Genomic DNA, 20,884 nt, shown 5'->3' with positions numbered 1-20,884 from the left:
GGCCTCATTCCACCGGGAGCTGTCCTGACTCATTCTTTGCATTGCTCTTCACACTGAATTAACATAAACTCCAGACAAAAATAGCTCCATGTTACCTTAGGAATACTGACTCATTTATTTTTTGCTGTGTTAATATTCCCATACTATCGTTTTATTAATGCGTAGAACATTCATTTGAAATGGGCGTAGCTTTATTTACAGGAGAAACCCTGAGGTGATCTCTCAGGAGGGCTAAGAGCACGTCCTCAGGGGGCCCACATTATCTGCATTTGAATCCCAGCTCTGCCACTTACACGCTATATAACCCTTTATAACCCTGAGCAAGTTCCTTGACTTCTCTGTGCCTCATTTTTCTACCAAGGAAGACAGGAGTAACAGCACCTTCTAGGACTGCAGCGGAAATCAAAGGAATAATACCCTTCGAGCACTTAGAACCGTACTGGGCACGTACAACACCCTCCATAAATGCAAGCTGCTGTTAGCGCTTATTTTAGCTTAAATGATTCACACGACAAAATTTCAACCTAAATATTGAATACAGTATTAGGACATTGGATGGCACTTGAGGAAATTCTCATAAGCTAAAAAGCTAAGGACTAGCACGTCCCGGAGAAGCAGGAAAAGGGAGAGCACAAGAACAAGGTCTTGGGTTCTAGTTGTGACCGTACCACCGCCCGGCAGTGCAACCCCAGGCCTGGCTTTGGTCATCTGTGCCACAAAGACCTTCGACTACACATCCTCTGAAGTCCCTGCCCTCATTCCTCAAACTCCCAGCTTTTTCAGCTAATCTGAACAGAAGTATCTGTAAAATAGTTTTCATGACATTAAAAACTGAAAGAATAACAGTGAGGGGTCTCACAGTCCTAAATCTGAATGAGTGGCTTTGTCCCTTTGACACATTTCCTTGTGTGAACGCATGGATGAGAATTCCACTAAATATGGGAGGAGACGAGTTCAAGAGTCTTTCCAGGATTTTGCAGTGCAGGGTCCTGGGATCTCCTCCAGGCTGACCGCAGGTGGGGCTCTGGGCTTGTGACTCTGTTTCTAATACCTATAGTCTTATATTGATAATACGATAGTCCGTAAATAGCTTCTCAGGGAAATACAAAATTGGTGGCACATCAAGTAAAATTAAAATAACGACTTGATTTCTAAGGTCACAGGACTTCTGAAAAACTTCTTTTAGCTGAGATGTCTAAAATAAAAACTCATGAAGAATGACAGAATATTGGTGTATTACACACTGATTTATTTTAAAGCATAGTATATAAGAAAATGTGTAGTGTCTTGTAAAGCCTTTGAGAAATAGTTTTAAATACAATTTTTAATTTCTAAATAAAGTCTCTAACTGGGATGAATATACACATTTTTACCCAAAGAAGTGTGATCTTTATGGTGACTTCAGACCCCTGAAGCTACATGTTAGCTAATGGCCAGCTTAACATTAAAAATATGCATTTGTAAAAATTCGAGGAAATTCATGAAAATGTTTTATAAACATTTTTATAAACATCTACCACATAATGTGGGAGGAGTTTTCATGATCTATTTACAAACATGAAATCCTATCTTTTATAATACTATACAAGTTATTACAAAGTTTGCTTATGAATTCTTATGTAAACTCCCTTATGTCCTCTTCACTAGTATTAAGCACAGGTCTGTATAGCATGCATATATATATATATAAACATACTATTTCCGTTGTGTAATGCCCCCTCATATATATCCTATGCCCAAGAATAAACTTGGTCTGTGGGACAGTCAGAGCATAGCAAAATGCTGCTTTAGCTGTTTAATTAAGTATTGGGTATCCACATGATCTGGAAATGCTGCTTCTGACTTTTGAGCAGCAACATAGCTTCTCTGCAGATCTCCAATCTGTAAGAAATACCAGAATAAGACCACAGGATGAGACCAGGAAAAAATGAGTAAGAAAGTTAAAAAAGAAAAAAAAAGTACTACCTTACACTGTAGAAAATTAAAGGATTTAAGGTAAATTGCTTGGATTATGCCACTTTGATTTTAGAATTCTTTCACCTAGATTACAATTTAATCTTGAAAAACAGGAGAGAAATAAAATAACCAATTACACAAATAATTTCTGCTCCACTACAGCTGTCTCGTTACGAATTCATAAACCTTGTTTTCTTTTCCTGTCACAGGGAGTATTATAAAAATAAGATAACATTTGCATTCTACAACAGCCAGCTCTGTATAGTTTCCAAAAGCCCTTGGACAACTATTTGTAACGTGCCATAAAGATACTGTGGTTAAGGCATTATCTTTTAGACAGAAAATTCAAGCAAAAACGATTGTACATATAAGATAAAATAACATGCTCAATGAGGTTTTAAACGGAGCTAGCCGAGTAATGTGGGAGAAGATATCTGTCTTTAGAAGTTTATTAAGGGTATCTGATTTTCAATAAAGCTGGCGTTAAAGTCCAGTCCCAGAGAAAAGCACACAGTTTTTGGATCCACCTGAATAGATCTGGATTCGTGCACATGTTTATAAAAAGCGAGAGCATTTTAGTATGTGCGCACACACAAAACCTATATAATTCAATTCTGGCAGGGTTTTTTGGTTTGTTTTGAAACACATAGTACATATTAAAAACGTAAATTTCTTTTTTTTAAAACTCATAGCATTTCTTTTTAACATACCATTTTATTTTATTGAAAATACAGCATTTTGCTTAAAGAAATATCTCATTTGAGTTATATATTATTAAAATGTGATAAAGTGAAAAACAGTTATCAAGTCTTTGTGGTTTAAGTAAATGGCCATGCAGGGCAATGGAAAACGCATGGGAATTGTTGGGTGCTGGGTATAAATTCTGACCCCGCCATGGCCATGCGCCTCTAGGGGAGCCTTTGAAGCTCAACCAGCCTTGGGTTCCGTTAGAACGTAAGCTGCATGAGGTAGAGGTTTTGTTGTATTCACAGCTGACATCCTTTGTGCTGACAACAGTGCCAGGCACATAGCAGAGGCTCAAGAAATGAAACATCAGTTGTATGAAAAAAACGAATCAGGAAGGCCGGCCTACATGACAGCTTGTTGGGAGAATCAGAGAGGGTGTGTAGAGTCCCAGGAACAGTGGCTGGCACTTGACAAGCCCTCAAAAATGACAACTTAGAAATGACTGCTTGGTTCCAAAGCAGAAATGAAAGTGAGGATGGCTTCGTGTTTGTGCTTTGAAAAATGACCTTTTCATAATGTCTTCTGAGTGTCTTTACATCAGCAAATACTTTTAGCCATTTCCTTACCCTTCAAACTTACTTTCCATGTTAAAGGAAGATTTCTCAGTAAAAATTAGTTATTAGATACCTTTTATTGTTGTTCTTATTGAAAATGGTGTGATTCCTTTTAGCTCTTGCATATTAACTGACTTGTAACATAGTATTAACAGTTGTATTTTTCCCACATTGTTCATAGCTAAGATAGCTTTCACTTATATCCCTAATTTTATAGCAATTATGCCAGAGCCTTGATGGCAACATGGTCTACAATAAAATACAAGATTTCTTTGCTATAAAACCCAATTACTAGATCCTTCCTCAACCAGGAGTTACTTAATGCGTATTTTTTTCAGGCCTAAATGTCATATTTTAAAAATAAAATAATTCTGCAATTGATAACAATCTATAAAGCAATCTTTAATAGTAAGTTTAGTCCATATTCAGTGATAAATTTCTTTAAAGTTTATTAAACTGTCCCTTGAAGTGAAAGACAGGTGCATACAATATTTAAAAAATCATTTCTTTCAAAACATCATTATAATTTCCTTATTTATCTTTCTCCTTACTTATCTGTACTTTTTTTTAAAACCCAGGGAAGAAAAAGAAACAGACTGGATGATGAGTCAATAAAGAGAATACCTTGTCAGAGACCGTTGCAAAATTAAAATGTGGCTCGTACATATGGGGTCCCAAGGATGACGCGGTTTGTAACAGTGCTCTTGCCTATATTAAAAAAAAAAAAAAAACGGGGTGGGGGGAGAAAACCAAAAGTACATGAGCATCTATCAGCACTATATTTGTGATTTGTTTTGTTTTGCTTTTGGTAAAAGAATCCTTTACCCGAGATAGGACCGTAATAGGGGCGCCTGGGTGGCTCAGTCGTTAAGCGTCTGCCTTCAGCTCAGGTCATGATATCAGGGTCCTGGGATCCAGCCCCACATTGGGCTCCCTGCTCAGCAGGAAGCCTGCTTCTCCCTCTCCCACTCCCCCTGCTTGTGTTCCCTCTCTCGCTGTGTCTCTGTCAAATAAATAAATAAAATCTTAAAAAAAAAAGACCTTAATAAACGTGATCCTGTGAGAAATATAGGTGACATTCCTTGTGAAATATGACTTATTGAAATACAATTAATACTTACATCTTGCCAAAATTAATGATAAAACTGCTTCAAAATATGAAGCAAATTAAGAGTAGATTTAAAGTCGAGAACCACAGTTCTTAATGAAGTTTATATTTCAATTATGACAAATCAAAATATAATCTTCTCAATGCTAAAAAAAATCTTATTAACCTAGCTTTTATTGCTGATTGATTTCTTAGCCTTCTAATTACCTGTTCTCTAATGCTATAATAACAACAATAAAAAAAACCATAGTAAATTTCCAAGCCCCCAGTTCAGTGCTGGAAGACAGAGATAAGTGTTTATAACAGTGCTGACCTCAAAAAAACAAGTGACTGAAACTGAAAATGACAAGCTTTTTGTTCTTTCAAGTACTCAAAAAACAAAATTTGCATCCCCTATAGGCTCAAGGATAGTTACGACCACAAATTCACCATTCCAAGTTGCTGAGCACCCCTCCAGTTTGTAACTAAACCCAAAACCTCCATCCATGACCCGTGGACATATCTTTTTTTTTGTTTAATGGGAAATAACATATGGGATGGTAGATATTGATTTTTTTTATGATTAGCTATTTTTGTTTTAATCAAGGTATAATTTTAATAATAAAAAAAAGGTTAGTAGCATGAAAACTTTAACCAAAACCTTTCAAATCAGTTCATAGTAGAGCAAGTGTACTAAGTAGGAAACAAAACCACCAACATGGGAACAGAGAAAACTCCCAAAAGCACTTGTTCCATCACAGAACAAGTTCCCATTTTACTTTATTTATTTTTGTTTGTTTTTAATTAATTATTTTTATGAACATATAATGTATCATTTGCCCCAGGGGTACAGGTCTGTGAATTGTCAGGCTGAAACATTTCACAGCACTCGCCATATAAGTTCCCATTTTAGAGTATAGTCGACTCTTGAACAGCACAGGTTTGAACTGCATGGGTCCACTTAGGCATGGATTTTTTCAATAAATATAGTACTGTAAATGTACTTTATCTTCGTTATGATTTTCTTAATCACTTCTTATTTTCTCTAGCTTACTTTATTGTAGAATACAGTATACGTACGTATGACATAAAATATGTCTTAATTGACTGTGTACATTCTTGGTAAGGCTTCTAGTCAACAGTGGGCTCTTAGTAGTTAAGTTTTGGAGGGTTCGAAAGTAATACTTGGATTTTCCACTACATAGAGGATCAGCACCCCTAATTCTGAATTGCTCAAGAGGCCCTGTAGTTTTTTTTTTTTTTTAAAGATTTTATTTATTTATTTGACAGAGATCACAAGTAGGCAGTGAGGCAGGCAGAGAGGGAGAGGAGAAAGCAGGCTCCCTGCGGAGCAGAGAGCCCGATGTGGGGCTCAATCCCAGGACCCTGGGATCATGACCTGAGCCGAAGGCAGAGGCTTTAACCCGCTGAGCCACCCAGGCGCCCCCCCGTATTTAGTTTTTGTCTCTAAAATACTAACCCATCTTATTTGTGGGAATTTGTGAAACAAAGGCAACATCCAAGGATGCTTCTTGCCTTGTTGTGTTACAAGTTCATCACGGTGCTTAGGAGACCAGCTGGGAGGTTAACACTATGTCTGCAGGTAAAGTTACTTACCTTCCTTGAGTCCCTGTTTCTTCATCTTTAAAGTCTGGTATGTAGTACTTATCTCTCCTTGATTGTCATTAATATTGTAGGAGGATATTTAGCATTTTAAACTTTTTAAATAATATAATGTATTAAGCATCTATGTGTGCTCAGTACGAGGCTACCATGCCCAGTGCTTTCCATGCATGATCTGCTCATCCTCCCAGAAGACCTTCAGGTACTGCTGTTACCTCACTGTCTGTGCTGTCCATTTGCTTCACAACTACACACTCACTACACATCACATGCCAGGCACTGTTTTGTTTTGTTTTTTATTAACATATAATGTATTATTAGCCCCAGGGGTACAGGTCTGTGAATGGTCAGGCTTACACACTTCACAGCACTCACCATATCACATACCCTCCCCAATGTCCATCACCCAGCCACCCTATCCCCACCCCCACTCCCCCCCAGCAACCCTCAGTTTGTTCTGTGAGATTAAGAATCTCTTATGGTTTGTCTCCCTCCCGATCCCATCTTGTTTCATTTATTCCTTCCCTACCCCTCAAACCCCCCATGTTGCCTCTCAACTTCCTCATATCAGGGAGATCATATGATAATTGCCTTTCTCTGATTGACTTATTTTGCTCAGCATAATACCCTCTAATTCCATCAACGTCATTGCAAATGGCGAGATTCCATCTTTTGATGGCTACATAGTATTCCATGGTACATAATACCACATCTTCTTTATCCATTCATCTGTTGATGGACATCTAGGTTCTTTCCATAGTTTGGCTATTGTGGACATTGCTGCTATAAACATTCAGGTGCACGTGCCCCTTCAGATCACTACATTTGTATCTTTAGGGTAAACACCCAGTAGGCCAGGCACTGTTTTGATGCTAAAAATACAGCAGTTGGAAGACAAAGAAGGTCCCTATTTTCACATGGCAGCCATGCTCCATTCTACATATAAATATGATCATATCTGATAAAATAAGTATTTTGAGGGAAAAAATAGGAGGAGATGTGATACTGCCTGAGGGCTCCTTTAAACTGACATCCGAGATGACCTTTCTTAGGAGGTGGTGATTAAGTTAAGACCCGACTGACAAAAAGAAAAGTCACGGCAGGATCTGAAAGAACATCCCAAAGGCTGTAAACTAAGAACAGGCACAGTGTATTTGCAGAGTGGGGAGGCAGCTGATGTGTCCGAAATTCGGTGTGAAGGGAGAAGTGATGAAAGATGTGGTCTGAGGGAGAGCCAGAGGCCGGATTATGTGGGACCCTGTAGGCCAAGATCTGAATCCACATTTCATGCCAAGTGAAAAGGAAAGACTGTGGAGAATGCTGGGCAAAGTAGTGATAAAAGCATTCTTGTTTTTTTGTTTTGTATTTTTTAAATCCCTTCCACTGTTGTGAGGATGGCGTGGTCTAGGGTACAACTATTTGCTCATAAGTAGAGACAAAAAGACCAGCAAGGAGACTGTTGTCATAGAGTCCAGGCAAAAGAGGAGGGCAGTCTGGAGAAGGGTGGCAGAGGCGGGGAAAAGTAGCCAGGTCTGGGATGGGGCTTGAAGGTAAAACCTGGCAGGGCCTGTGGAACGCCATGAGCCTGGGGTGGCAGCAAGAGGCAACTAGGACAGACAGGTTTCAAGGGTGGCTCCTAGGCTTTTGGCTGGACCACCCTGCTGGTGGACGGGGGACTGGGAACCATGAACCGTTCACTAAGGCCAGGAAGACTAGGGAGGTACAGATTTGTCCTGATAAAACTAAAAGTTAGGGGAAAATAGAGAGGTTAAGTAACTTGTCCAAAGTCACATCACTAATATGTGAGCCGGGATTCAAATCCAGTCAGTCAATCTCTAGAGCTTATTTTTTGACTGCAGCATGTAGGGGTGCCTGGGCGGTTCAGTGGGTTAAGCAACCGACTGTTGATTTCAGGTCAGGTCCTGATCTCAGGGTCCTGGGATCGAGCCCAGGCTCTGCACTCAGCAGGGACTCTGCTTGGGATTCTCTGTCTCTCCCTTTGCTCCCTCCCATTCATGACCTCTCTCTCTCAAATAAATAAATCTTTAAAAATAAATGAACTGCAGCATATAAAGACAGCTACGCATGAGAGCTCTTCTTTGAAGAAAGCAGATTGTCCACAGAACCACAGTAGCTCACTGACCTGCTCAACGTGGCCCTTCCGCATCTCCAGCACGGCCAGGTTGTTGTAGGCCTCGGCGTGGTTGTTGTTGTTGACCAGAGCGAGCCGGAAGCACTGATGGGCCAAGTTCATGTCTCCTATGCCCTTGAACAGAAAAGCAGGTATTCACACACACAGCTCCATACTTTTACACCCACCATCTCCTCCCTTCTTTCCTTGTGGTATCTCTTCTGCTACCAAGCAACAAGTACCGATCATAATCAAGTGTGAATTGTACGTATGAGGATCCAACCTGAGAAAATGAGTTCTAGGGTGACTCTGAGAAATCACACAGTTGCTACAGAAGACCGTAACCAAATCTGGATTTACGCTACCTGAACATTTCTTCAAACTAACTTATGGCTACCTTTTCTATACCAGAAATTACATTAGAGAAACAGCCTACCACAGCTACGTGGCCCAGGTTGTACCAGACATCAGCTGCCTCTTCTTCGTTTTCAGCCAGAGCAAGGGCACGCTCAAACGAGGTCAGAGTCATATCATACTGCTGGGCATAGAAGCAGCAGAGCCCCAGATTGTTAAAAAGCTGGCAGTTATAAACACCCATCTGCAGGAGTCGCCTTTTCAAAAAAGAGCACACATATTTTGGTGTCAGACCAACTCGATAAATAATAAGACCTATTTTTTTTAATAAAGTTAGAAATGTTTTATAACTTTTAACATCCCTGATGAATACAAAGTATTATAAGAAATGAAAAAAATGTCAAAGCAAATACAAAAGCATGTCTTTTTTAAAGGTCCTGGTCATGGGCAGTGTATCAGAGGCAAGGTCAGAATCAACTCACGTACGTTCTTTTCCCCCAAAAAACTGTTAGAGACCCAAGACACAAGAGTCGCATAGAGTAAAACCCACAACATTGTGCTTCATAAAGGTTTGGTGTCAGTCAGTAAACCTCTAGGACCTTCTAATTTGAGGGCTGTGTTTAGGATTTACCTTCAAGTTTTCAGCTAACGTAAAGCTTGGTTTTGGTTATCTGCAGTATATATACGCTGTGTCTACTGACCTTCCGGTGAGCTTCCACCAAAGAAGACAAGACCATCAGTGCGATCCTTACCTTATCCACTGAGCTCTCATGCTGGAGTTCAAAAAACCCATTTGTTTCTACTCATCATTAATCCCCAAAGACAAGATCGTTCACATAAGCGAATGAAAATCCACCTCAGCGGCTCTGAGGAACCCATGACCCACTTTTGGGGTGGGAGAGTAGAGGCAGCTGCCTATGCCTAAAACAGCATTCATTTTATCATAGTTTATGCTGCTGACATATATTTGGAAAGAACTCTTGTCAGCAGCCAGTTATCTCCTTGTATATTACCTAAGGGCAGAAGAGGAAATCAAAATTTGAAAAATTAATCTCAGAAGCCATCTGTAGGATGAAATAAGAACACGCTCAAAAGAAAACCAGAGATCAGAACTTATTTAGGCTTGGAAAACTTATCTGGACAGGAGTTGACAATACGTCACAAAACAGGGGAACCTGTTTCAGGTCCTTGTCAGAGCTCGGGACCTGGTACCCAGTGCTCTCTGCAAATCTCATCACTATTTCAGTTTCGGGGTCTTTATATGCTGTGTGGTGGTATTAAGGGAAGCCGTGATGGGCAGAAGTGTTTCCGGGAACTACTGAACAGTTGTTCATTGACAACAAAATGGCTAACTCATCCAACGACATGGCGTTAAAAACTCACTTATCCAGGTACGTGTCCACAAGATGCCAAATACCAACGCGTTTTCAAATTCTTACATGTCACCTGAATGCTCATAAAACCTCTGGGTGCTTGAATGGTTAGTCTCCTAGAGACATGGCCTACATATTATCTGTCTGCATGTCCACTCCATCTTTATTGCTGCTGTACTGATATTTCACAGGAAAGTTCTACAAAAAGACTGTAAAAGCACACCTGTAAAACCGCAGAGCTATTTCTGGCTGATCGGAATAAAAGTGGTTGCTTCCAATGCAGGCAATGGCTTCCACATGAGTATTGTCCTGTTTCAGAACTTCTTTGTAGTATTCTGCTGCTGATGAAATATTGTTCATTTCCTATTCTCCACCAAGACAGAAGAGCAATACTTCAGTGCCAAGAAATTATTTTTCTTCTGGCTGATTTATGTTCATTCATTCAACAAATATTGAGAGCCTACCCTGTGCCAGACTGTGTTCTAGGCCCTGAGGACACAATATGAATAAAAAGACAAAGCTAGCTATCCTCAAGGAGGGTACAGCTAGCAAGGAAGACAAACGAATGAACGGATGGGCGATATAATGTCAGACAAGTATAACTGATGGGAAGAAAAGCAAGGAGACGGACACCTGCGTGGCTCAGTCAGTTAAGCCTCTGACTTCGGCTCAGGTCATGATCTGGGTCCTGTGATGGAACGTGAGTTTGGCTTCCTGCTCAGCGGGAAGTCTGCTTCTCCCTCTCCCTCTGCCCCAGCCCCCCACCCCCAGCTTGGGCTAGCTCTCTTGCTCTTTCTCTCTCAAATTAATAAAATCTTAAAAAAAAAAAAAAAAAGGCAAGGAGAGAGAGGAAGGGAAGGATGGAGCAGAGGAGTAACATGGCTGTATTTACGTTTTTGAAGAATAATTTGATGGCTACACACAGGAATACACCGAAGTGGGGAAGAATGGTAGCAGGGATAGCCAGAGTCCCCCCAGTAATCATAAGTCAATGCATTCAGTGTTATTAATGTCCTAGCTCTCAAGTCCACCTTCAAGGCCAGTGCAGGCTCCACAGTCCTCATGGAGATATCCCTAACGTCCTCACTTCACGTAACTCTCTTCTGCCTCTGAGTTTATACAACACATACTGTGGGAATCTCTCACTTGGTCTTATCATATGAGGACTCCTACTTCTCATTAGATTTTCATAACATTTTATCAACTCTAAGACACTCCACTGTTTTAAGAAGAACCACATATACTTTCTTATCACACAGAACTTTTTTTTTTAACCTCCATGGACTTCACTATGGTTTTTTAGTTTCAGGACTTTATTATTTATTATTATTATTTTAAGAGCTGGTTTAGGTTCATACCACAACTGAGGGGACAGTACAGAGATAAATGCATTTTGTTCAATATCAAAAAATTACAGTCATTAATATTATCCCCAATCTCATCCATTATTAGTAATATGAAAACCGTTTTGACCTTGTGGACCCTCTGAAAGGGTCTCAGGGACCCCAGGGAATCCCTGGACCACACTTTGAGAAATGCTGATATTAAAATATTTGGGGCCTTTCTTCCCATTCTTCCTCACTCATTCCCGTAAGGCAATCTCAGCATGCTCGTTTCAGCCCCTTCTGGATCTCTTTGGAAGCCAACCTTGCTGCGATGTGCCCAGCTGCTCTGCCCTGCCATGTGCAGCAGGCTTTCTGGGCAGAGAAGGTCTGCAGGTCATATGGTCATGTCTGTGATCTGGGTGGATCAGGCTGTCTAACTCAGGGGCAGAATTCTATTAAGTCCTCTTGGTCACAGAGCTAAAGCCACTTGCTCCAATTCGGCTTTTATCAGTGATAAGTTAGTGGTTTATCTTCTATTTTTCTGAATCTTATTTCTATCTTGCAGTTGTTTCTCAGCTTGGATATTAGTTCCATAAAACATTCATGAGTTGATCCAAATTCATTCTGTATGTATATTTGTTCACATACTTTCTATTTGAAATTCTTATTCAAAGCCCTGCCAGGATTTAGTTCCTTAAGAGAAGAGGCTTTTTCATTCATTGTTTGTAGCTGAAAAATAAGTAATTTTTTTTTTCAAAACACAAGGCTGTTGATACGTTCATTAATTGGGACTTCATTCTCTCCTGAATTTTATACCGCTTTTACGTGCAACTATTCCAAATAGTCTTTAATAATTTAAGAATGTAAGAATCTATTGAAAAGCATGAATAATAAAGAATTTCACCAGAAGTGTATTTTCTACTTTTTGGTTAAAAAAAAAAAAAACACCTTGTAAAACTTAAAAGGAAAAAATAGATGAGCACCTTAACTCTCTCCCCTATAGTCCCTCCTTCCTAGACTGAATGTTTGTGTCCCTCCTAAATTCATACTGAAGCCCTAATCTCCAACATGATAGTACTTGGAAGTGGAGTCTTTGGGAGGTAACTTGGTCATCAGGATGAAGCCCTCATGAAAGGGCTTAGTGCCCTTAAGGAAGAGACACCAAGGGCACCTTGGCGGTTCAGTTGGTTAAGTGTCTGCCTTCCACTCAGGTTATCCTGGGATCGAGTTCCTGCTGAGCAGGGAGGCTGCTTCTCCCTCTGCCCCTCCCCCTGCTCTCTCTCTCCCTCTGTCTATCTCAAAAAAAATAAAAATCTTAAAAAAAAAGAGAGAGAGAGAGATACCAGAGAGATGATCTCTCTCTCTACCATGTGAGGATACACAGAGAAGGCGTCTATCTACAGACTACAGAAAGGGCCCTCACTAGGAAATGAACTGGCCAGCACCTTGATCTTAGACTTCCCAGCCTCCAGAATTACGAGAAATAAATATATGTCCTTTAAGCCTCCCAGTTTATGGTATTTTGTTACAGCAGCCTGAGCAGACTGATATATTGTCCTTCCAAAGAATAATCTCCACACCTAGGCAGTGACTAACTGAGCCTAATGGCCTTGAGAAGCCTGGGTTCCAAGGAACATGCCTCTTCTGGTTTCCAGGGCAACAACATCCCACTGTGCAAGGCTTCAGTGCTACTGTTGTCAAAGTTGGTGTATTCGTCTGCTGCAGCTGGTATACCAAAATACCATAGACTAGGTGGCTTAAACAACAGAGCTTTATTTCCCCAAAATTTTGGAGGCTGTAAGTCCAAGATCAAGTTGCCAGCATGGTGAGGATCTAGGGAGGACTCTCTTACTGGCTTACAAAGGGCCACCTTCTCACTGTGTCCTCAGATGGCAGAGCAAGCACCAGCACACTCTGGTGTCTCTTCTATTAAGGGCATTAATCCCACCATGAGGGCCCCACAAGGGTCTCAAAAGGCCTCATCTCTAAATACCATCACACTGGGGGTTAGCGCTCCAACATATTAATTTGGGAAGGACACGATTCAGCCTAATGCAAAAAGACTCCAGCCTGAATGGATGATTGTTTCAAGGCTTTCAGTTGTATAAAATTACCTTGGAATGTTTGTATACTTGATTGATAGGCATATAATTTATGTCATCTTGAGGAATTTTGGACTGAAACTAATTTATGTTTTTGGCAACCTCACATGTAGTTTTTAAAATGTGTTGTTGTAAAATGTGTGCTATGCTAAATAAATTTAAACACTGCAAAAGGTTATAAAATGAAAATAGTCCCCTCTCCAAATCCAGTCAGAGGTTCTGTGAATAGTTTGAGTATTTTTTTCTATTATATATTTTTAAAGATTTATTTATTTGATGGAGAGCAAGCATAAGCAGGGGGAGCAGCAAACAGAGGGAGAAGCGGGCTCCCCAGGGAGCTTGATGTGGGGCTGGGTCCCAGACCTTGGGATCATGACCCGAGCCGACAGCAAACGCTTAACTGCCTAAGCCACCCAGGTGCCTCTAGTTTGAGCATTTTTCAGGAAGTTTTGTTCACATAAGTGTAGATGTATGCAAGTTTTAACCATAAAATAATCATTCTACATGGTTTCTTTTTCTTTCCTTTTTTTTTTCATTCTATACGTTCTGATATATGGCTCATTGTTTTCGCTCTGTGTCTTGACTCTTTCCATATCAGCACAAAGGGTTCTACCCCATTACTTTTTTATTTCTGCAGTTTTCCATCTATATAGACCACAGTTTATTTAACCAGCCCCTTTTTCATGAAGCATTTGTTTCCTTTTTTTTTTTTTTGCTATAAAAATACTATAAAATCATCCTTGTACATATCTTTCTGAACTTGTATGAAAACATCCTTAAGGAAAATTCTACAAGTGAAATTGCTGGGCCAGAGTATGCACGCTAGGAAATCTCATCAGTAATCGCAAACAGCTTCAAAATGGGTTGTGCCAACATACACTCCCAGCACCAGTGTTTATACGTGGGGTGTGTTCTCACAACTTTGACAACCCTACATGTCCTGGAACTTCTCCATCTCTGTCAACCTGATTAAGTAAAAAAAGGAATCTCATTATTTTAGTTTTTATTTCTTCAATTATGACTGAGGTTAGGCATTTAATACACACCTCTTTGTATTTCCTTTTCTGTGAACTGCCAATTCATGTCATTTACCCATTTTCCTATCTTATCTTTTGTCCTTTTATTAGTGACTTGTGTAATGGGGGCTTGGATGGGAAACTGTCCTCCTGAATACAGGAGAGCTGGGGGCAGACATGCAGCTCAGAGATCTCTGGACACTGACTCTGCTTTCTCCTTTTAAATTAAATGAGTCTGCTGATGTGACTTAAGTTCAAAATCCAGGAAGTCCTGGTGTTTATAAACATTTCCTTCAGAGGAAAAGTATAGATGGTTTAAGTTCTTCCAGATGGGTCTTACTGAGCCCCAGTATGAAAGGCATTTTGGTGTAGCCACAGTATAGCTGGAATTAGGGGCTGTCTCATCTATAGGGTGATTTTACTTGCATCAAGAGGATCAACAGCTATGATGCACGCCAAGAGGAAAACAAGGGCCTACGCAAAAGCCACCCCACGATTTTGACCCACAACTGCTCTAAGGAAACACCTCGTTTCCATAAGTGTTTACAATTTTGGCTAAATGAGAACCTATAAGTTTGTTTGTATCCACATTTGTGCGTGTGTGTGCGTGCGCATGTGTAATTCTCCCACCAATCTGGAAACCACTTGAAATTCAGCAACTTTTAAGCAATGTATAGATTGAGGAAATTAAAAGTAGTCTTTTGTCTGTCTCAGGTATGGCAAATATTTTCCCGTTGGATATTTTTACACCGTTTATTTGTTTTGGTTTCATTTCTATTTTTTTTTTAAAGATTTTATTTATTTATTTGAGAGAAAGAGACATAGTGAGAGAGAAAACACAAGCAGGGGGAGTGGGAGAGGGAGAAGCAGGCTTCCTGCCCAGCAGGGAGCACAGTGCGGGGCTCGATCCCAGAGTCCTGGGATTGTGACCTGAGCTGAAGGCAGCGGCTTAACAGACTGAGCCACCCAGGCACCCCTATTTGTTTTTATAAAAAAACTTAACTTTATAAAAAACGTATTTAACTCTATAGAAAATTTAACTTTTATCTTCTCAAATTCAATCTTTTCTGTTATGGCTTTCGACTTTCTATCACACTTAGAAAGGTCTTCCCATTCCAAGTTTATACAAATAATTCATCTGCGTCTTTTTTTCTGGAACTTTCATGGTTTTAAATCTTTGAGTCATCTGGCAGTAATAGATTCTTTTAGTATAAGAAATCATTATTCATCCAGCTCTATTTTTTTTAAAATCATCCAATAGTCCAATTGGTTTTAATAGGCAGTCTTTACAACATTGTAAATTGTCATATGTATGAACATACGTAGACTCTATTTTGCTCCTTTAATCTATCCCTGCATTAGAATTGTTTAATTTATAGTAACTCTAGAATAAATTTTGCCAATGTAGATTTAAAAAATATTTTCAAATATATAAATGTCACCTCAAGTATATAAATAACCATAGTATCATTTAAGTGATGTTGATAGTGGTTATTTTGGAACAAATTCACAAAATACTATGATTTGATTTAAGTTATTTAAAATAAAATGGCAGATAACTTGAGGTGAATGTTGCAGTGGTTCTCACACTCTGTTATACATCAAAACACCTAGTGAGCTCAAACATACAAATAATTGCCCGAGTCCTGCCTTCCAACACATCTGATTCAGTAGGCAGAGGATAGGCTGCACTTTTCAACCACTCCTAAAGTTATTTTTACACACAGAAAACTTCAGGGACACTAGAATAATATCTCCTAGGGTAACATTTCCAATTTCAAATATCTTCAACAAAGAATAGTCCAGAGACCTGCCTTTTGAATGGATAAACAGAATTCCTCAAGAACAATTAAAACCACAACCAAATAAATTTAGCAAGAATAAATCATTTTAAACAAAAAGTGAATGAACACTAGGCAGTACAACATGTTCGTTTTAAAACAGGAGAACACTGAAAATATACAAGATCAAAATGAATGTGATAAATAAAAAAGAACATAAAGGAGGAGGATCCCTCAAGTGAAAAGTCTGATGTACATACAAAAACCCCAAAGGCATATGTAGGGTAGACTGCAATGCTAACTTTACTAATTAACTCCAAAATCATTGTCACAGAAAAAGAATACACTGGAAATCTGTCTTTATATGGTAAACTTTGGCACAAGGGAAATTAACTATTAGGTTCAGTGGGAAATACTGCATATCACTCCTTTAAATTTGCGTTTAGTCCTTAATCATGCTTTCTGCGGATGATATATCGTCCCCACAACTTGAATGCTTTCTTCTCCACTTTGAGAGTCAACTACAATTCTACTTTTCTCCCCAAACCTTCCCTGTAGACTTATAACCTTCAAAGCCTGGTCAGATCCTGAGCACAGGAAGGATGAAGGGAGCTGGTTAAGGGTCTACTCCCTGTCCCAGCCCGAGCAATAGTGACTATAACAGAGGGTTGGCAGGAATTCTTCCAACTAGCAACCATCAGAGATTCCACAGATTTCTAGCTCTTTCTGCCAGTACTTCCTGCCTGAAAAGAAGGGCAGAAGGACTGAAATGGGCAGAAGGCGGAGCTTAAAGGTCAGAGAACTCTGATCAGACTGAGGCAGTCACAGCTCTATATAAACACCACAATTATATTTCTTAAGTTTCTTGGTCAAAATTTTGTTCGTGCTCAATTTAGAGTCACACAAGGACAGATACAGAGATACAAATACAGCATTTTATTTTTATTGAATGATCACAGCCTCTTCCTTCTGTGTTTATCAGAATTATATTTCAAAAGGGGAAACAGTATTTCCAGACAATTTAAAAATAAAATTTGCTTTTCATTTTAAAAGTAATGCATGCTCATGAGAGAAAATCTGGAAAATACAGAAAGTATGAGAAAGAAAATAAAAGTCATTCATATACTATTATCCAGTTATAGCAACTATTAATATCTTCCACTCTTTAGCTAAAATAATTTTACAACATTGTACCTAGAATTTCAAGGAATGTAAGAGAGTACAGAGATGCTTGTCAATATTGTATGGGAAGTCCTAAACAATAACTTTTTTTTATTAAGTGGCAAAATAATTGAAATGAAGAGATGAAGCTATGTTTGCAGATGATGACTATTTTATTGACTTAGAAAATCTAAGAATTTTTGGATAAGGTATTAAAATGTAAAAGGGGTATTAGGTCTATTTTTTAAAGATTTTTAAAATTTATTTATTTGAGAGAGAGAGAACACGAGCAGGGGAGAGGGGCAGAAGAAGAAGGACAAGCAAACTTCCCACTGAGCAGGGAGCCCAATGTGGGGCTCATCCCAGAATCCCAGAAGGCAGATGCTTAACTGACTGAGCCACCCAGGCACGCCAGTATTGGGCCTGTTTTCTAGTATCAAATGAACTTTAAAAAATTAATGTATTCCTAGTTACCAGAAATAGTCAAATAGAACATACAATAGAAAAAAAAGGATTCTATCCATTGTTATACCTAGGGATGGATCTCTGCAGGAAAGAGTGTTACAAGCCTGAAACTGTTGTTCTTAGAAAGGCCAGTTTATAAGGTTGGTCCCTGGGCATCCAAGAACTTGGTGGGTTCTCTATATTGATATAAAACTTCCCTCAAATGACAAGAGGGGCTCATACATGTAAACTTTTTGTATAAAGAGTATGGTGCATAAACCTGATATGGTGTAGGAACACCTGCTTTATGTCTGGGAGTCTGGTATTTTGGTACAAGGTAGGCAGAAGGTGCCCATATGACCAACGCCCAGGAGTCACCTTGAGTACCAAGTCTCTCATGAGTTTTCCTTACAGACAGTTCTTCACACATGTTGTCACAACTTGTTGGAAGAATAAAGTGTGTCCTGTGTGATTCCACTAATGGACAACTTTTAGAAGCTTGTATGCCTGATTTCCTCTGAACTTGGACCCATGTGCCTTTTCCCTTTACTGAGTTTGCTTTATAGGCTTTTGGTATAAATCTTAGTCGTGAGTACCACTGAATGCTTAGTCCTGAGTCCTTCTAATAAATCAGTGAAACTCAGGGTGGTTTGGGGAATCCCCAATATAACATCTTCATGGAGATAATTACAAAATGTTCAATAAAAAACAGAAGACCTAAATAAATGGAGAATTTTACCATGATAGAGAGTGTGAAGAAGGGCAGCCACTCACCCCCATCAGTCATATATTCAATGTAATTCCAATCACTATGCTTGTAGGCATTGTTTTGATTTTTAATGGTTCATGATAAGTCAATTCTAAAATTAATATGGAAGAGCAAAGGGCCAAGAATAACCAGCTGTGACGGAGAGTAGGTGGTAGAATTTGTCCAACTTGAGATCAAGAATTACTTACTATAAAGCTATAGTAATTAGGCAGTGGGAAGGTATCTCAATGGGGCTTTCTGTGGAATGTGACATGATTCTAAAGTTTGTAAAAATAAGTAAGTCCAAAATAAATAAAACATTCCTGATAAAGATGAAGAACCATACCAAGTAGGATGTGAGGCCTCAATAATTAAGACGGTATAATACTGGTACAAGGATAGACAAACAGAACAAAAGAACAGAAAGCCCCCAAAACATATTGACCATATATGGAAAAAAGTTGATATTTGACATTACAGACCTTGGGAGAAGGATCAAATAGATATGCTGGACAAAAAGCTATCTATAGTGGGAAACTCACTGAAATCCCTATTTCATACCACACGCCTTACTCTTCTGTATGTTTGAAATACATCATAATAAAAACTTAGTTTGACGAAATGCATACACTAAAATCTCTTACTCGGTTAGTAAAACACAGGTCAGTAATCATAATTTTACAAACTGTTCTCCTTCCTAGGATCCCAAGGGCCTATGAGCTTACTTAAGTATCATATAACCTCAATTTCACATCAATTTTTTGAATAATATAAATCTTACCTCATAGATCCTGGCAATTCCACAAAGTAAGGTTACTTCTCCTGGAAACTTATCTAAGCCTTGTTTGAAAAGATTTAAAGCCGTCACTGGTTGATCCAATGAGACATAAACCTAAAACCAAGACACATTTCAATAAAAGTACTGGTTTTTAAAATAACAGTGTTTGTTATGACAAGTTTATAATTATTGCTCATTAACAGATTATCTCCTAGATATTATAAGTAAAATCTTTTCAGAAACACGGATTATTTTTCAATAGTGATGTTATAGTTTTATCTTCACATCATATATGAAACATCCATTAATTTATTCCTTCAATAAACACTCATGACAGACTTGCTATTACCTCAGAGACCAAGCAGTAACTCAATAAGAGAGGAACGAGGGAAAATTTTTTTAGGATAGAACAGACAGGAGTATGTCTATAAGCGGGTACAAAGGAACCAATTATGAGATGGAAGTTGGAGACACAGGAGAAAGAGGGGAGGACCAAGCAGCAAGAAGGTCTGAGAAAGAGCAGCAGTGGAGAGCCTGTGGAGAAGGTTGTTTTGGACAAGGGCCCTCGGAAATAGAGGAGGAACAGATTTGTGAGGAATGGGGTCATGGAGCTGAGAAAGGTAGCCCTTAATGGCTTCTACTTAATTAGCAATTAGGACATTAGCACAAATAAATCCTATATTCTGTAGGAATTTCTAAAATAGGGAATTACAGTTTTAGGCATGGAAACATAAGAGTAAGACATTTTTTCTTCATGATCTCGGATCCTCTATTTCTTTCCAAATAGACTGTGCTTTGAAGGTGGCCCAGATGGAACCACAGAAAAACTGTTTGTAGTGTTTAGTGCTGAAGTATGAGATTAAAGGGAGAGGTATGGATGAAAATATTTCAACTTTTACTTTATACACTATTGAACTGCTTTTTTAAATACAATAAATAACATATCAAGTAATATAAAACATTTATTTTTTAAAAAATTAACAATCTAGGGGCGCCTGGGTGGCTCAGTGGGTTAAGCCTCTGCCTTCGGCTCAGGTCATGATCTCAGGGTCCTGGGATCGAGCCCCGCATCGGGCTCTCTGCTCAGCAGGGGGCCTGCTCCCCATCCCCCACCCCCGCTTCTCTGCATACTTGTGATCTCTCTCTCTGTCAAATAAATAAAATCTTACAAAAAAAAATTAACAATCTAGTATTTTCAGAAATAATATTATTCCTAAATGAGACTGATCTCTATTTCATAGCAATTATTTTTCATATATTAAAGAAAAGAAGTAAATTTTACTTTTATACAGTCACATAGGCAGTAATAGATTTAAGCAAATCAATTCATGGAAAAATATGTCAAACCATGTATTCAACAAGATTTAAAAAATGTATTTTTTTTAACCACCTGGCAAGTGATTATCAGTTAAAAAGATGAGTTAAAGAGCGAGACCTGAGTTTTAATTTCAAGGTATCTGAAAAGTCTAAAAGTCACTGTGAAGCTTAGAAACTTCTTTAAGAATTTTAGGTTTAATATATAATGTACATAAGGTGGACTTATTCTCAAACATCTCTTAAAACTATAGTAAACAAGATTATTTAGCACCATAAGCTTACAGAGTGTACCTTCATTCTGTTTCTTTTTAGTATGCAAATTCTTAAAACCATACTTAGGAAGTAGTGGCACTTCCTTTGATAGCTCTTCTTTTCAACCTCCTTTCA

General features: G+C 38.8%; 1 protein-coding gene across 5 annotated transcripts in view; it reads right to left on the bottom strand.

Annotated features, from left to right (window-relative positions):
• Nucleotides 1–1,228: 1,228 nt before the first annotated feature.
• The window catches only part of TTC8 (tetratricopeptide repeat domain 8), a 57,913-nt gene continuing 38,257 nt past the window's right edge, over nucleotides 1,229–20,884 (bottom strand). For all 5 annotated transcript variants that reach the window (XM_032878599.1, XM_032878600.1, XM_032878596.1 and 2 more), the window contains 6 exons: nucleotides 19,184–19,294; nucleotides 10,049–10,188; nucleotides 8,535–8,709; nucleotides 8,111–8,233; nucleotides 3,882–3,965; nucleotides 1,229–1,881 (listed from right to left, as the gene is read on the bottom strand). In XM_032878599.1, coding sequence (XP_032734490.1) covers nucleotides 1,765–1,881; nucleotides 3,882–3,965; nucleotides 8,111–8,233; nucleotides 8,535–8,709; nucleotides 10,049–10,188; nucleotides 19,184–19,294 — 750 coding nt within the window. In that variant the 3' untranslated portion in view covers nucleotides 1,229–1,764. The remainder of the gene's footprint in view (nucleotides 1,882–3,881; nucleotides 3,966–8,110; nucleotides 8,234–8,534; nucleotides 8,710–10,048; nucleotides 10,189–19,183; nucleotides 19,295–20,884) is intronic.

Source organism: Lontra canadensis, unplaced genomic scaffold (genome assembly GCF_010015895.1).
Source record: "Lontra canadensis isolate GAN:19392208 unplaced genomic scaffold, GSC_riverotter_1.0 scaffold64, whole genome shotgun sequence".
Lineage (NCBI taxonomy): Eukaryota > Metazoa > Chordata > Mammalia > Carnivora > Mustelidae > Lontra > Lontra canadensis.
This window is presented reverse-complemented; position numbering and strand designations above follow the sequence as displayed.